Genomic DNA, 1467 nt, shown 5'->3' with positions numbered 1-1467 from the left:
GCTTCTGTGAGGGAGGCACCGCATACCTAGCTAGGTACGATTGGGGGCAGGGGACCGCCGGCCCAGTGGGTTACATAAAAATACTAAGTATTGTTGACTGTGTTTTGCACCACAATGCAAAATCCACATGAATAGGGTTATACAAACAAGAAGTTTTGGACAAATACTCACCATAATTTTCACATTGTGACTTACCTCAACATCATGAGCTTCTGTGAGGGAGGCACCGCATACCTAGCTAGGTACGATTGGGGGCAAGGGACCGCCGGCCCGGTGGGGGGGACGGGGGGTCCCCTGCCCCCAATCATACCTAGCTAGGTATGTGGTGCCTCTCGAGCAAAAGCTCATGATGTTATGCATTGTATGAAAAACATTGAAAAAGACTCCAGTTTCCTACATGAGAAAATTTCTTAATCTTCTTGTGGTACAATCTTAGGGCAGCACCAAGAGCAGTAGCAAGAGGGCTGCAAGGCGTCACAAATTCGAACTCTGACGGGCAGAGCGAGGTAGAGCAGAAGGGGGGGAGCTCTCTTGGTGCGGAGGGGAAAGGGAGGGAACAGGAGGAATTGTGAGTGGCGAGAGTGGTGAAAACACAGGCTCGGGTGACTCATGGATCTGTAGTGTCATGCTGGCCAGGCAATGGCCTGGGATGCCACTGATGAAGAAGCGTCTACCATAATTCGCCAAAAGCACAGTCGTGTTGCCGTCCGAGTATGCTGCTATGGGGGCTATGGTTGTGCATGATGCATAGTCTGCTGCAGACACCTCCAACACGTTTTCCGTGTTCTTGTCGTATGTGAATACTGCAAAGAGAAGGTGCTCATTAATTTAAGCTCCTGGATATGGAGGAAACCAAGATACAGAGGATTGTGCGAGTATTTAAGGGGAGCCGGGACTTACAGAGGAAATCGCCCGCCACAAACAGCTTGCCCCGACTCCACTGCGCGTAGTCCACGTTGAGTTGCCAGCCCTTGCTGTCGCCCACCTTCCATGTAGTCTCTTCTGTGCCCAGCACAAGCAGACACATGACTAGCGCCACCATCACCACCACGCACCCTCCTCCCATCTCTCCTCTCACAATTGGACCAAGAGAGCTTCAGGCTTCTCTCTCTCTCTCTCTCTCTCTCTCTCTTTTCATTGACAGATTACAATCTCTCTCGCTCACTCATTGTCCTACGACTCTCTCTCTTTGACAATCTTCATCTTTGACAATTTTCATCAGGTAGGCGTCCCACGGCGTCTCACGTCAGACGAGTGCTTAGTATCAAGCACCATAATGCATTGATCATGCTCTTTTTGATCTATGCTTATTAAATTTCTAATACAACGTACATTTTCTGACTTATAATTTTTCATCCTTGCGAGGTTTTAGACATTGATAACTTGTACACACGTTTTGAGATCAATTTTTCACACAAAATATAGGTACATAACTACCATGCGAGCACATAATATATTGAGCATGAT

The 1467-nt window shown here is 48.1% G+C and overlaps 1 protein-coding gene across 1 annotated transcript; it reads right to left on the bottom strand.

The window, feature by feature from the left end:
• Positions 1-330: 330 nt before the first annotated feature.
• LOC147457266 (mavicyanin-like) lies at positions 331-1135 on the bottom strand. The gene is made up of 2 exons (XM_086513559.1): positions 901-1135; positions 331-803 (listed from the first exon to the last, which is right to left on the bottom strand). Exons 1-2 carry the CDS (start codon positions 1064-1066, stop codon positions 475-477), a joined length of 495 nt encoding a protein of 164 aa, XP_086369685.1. The 5' UTR covers positions 1067-1135; the 3' UTR covers positions 331-474.
• Positions 1136-1467: the final 332 nt, after the last annotated feature.

The sequence above is a fragment of the Adiantum capillus-veneris genome, chromosome 5 (genome assembly GCF_014529385.1).
Source record: "Adiantum capillus-veneris isolate H3 chromosome 5, ASM1452938v2, whole genome shotgun sequence".
NCBI classification, from domain to species: domain Eukaryota; kingdom Viridiplantae; phylum Streptophyta; class Polypodiopsida; order Polypodiales; family Pteridaceae; genus Adiantum; species Adiantum capillus-veneris.
Note: the sequence above shows the minus strand (reverse complement) of the source record. Positions and strands in the feature narration are given on the sequence as shown.

Excerpts from the sequence above, each read along its gene's own strand:
- LOC147457266 (XM_086513559.1), bottom strand. The coding sequence starts at position 1,066 with ATGGGAGGAGGGTGCGTGGTGGTGATGGTGGCGCTAGTCATGTGTCTG. Across the intron at positions 804-900 it reads TGTGGCGGGCGATTTCCTCT|TATTCACATACGACAAGAAC; the intron begins GTAAGTCCCGGC and ends TTCTCTTTGCAG.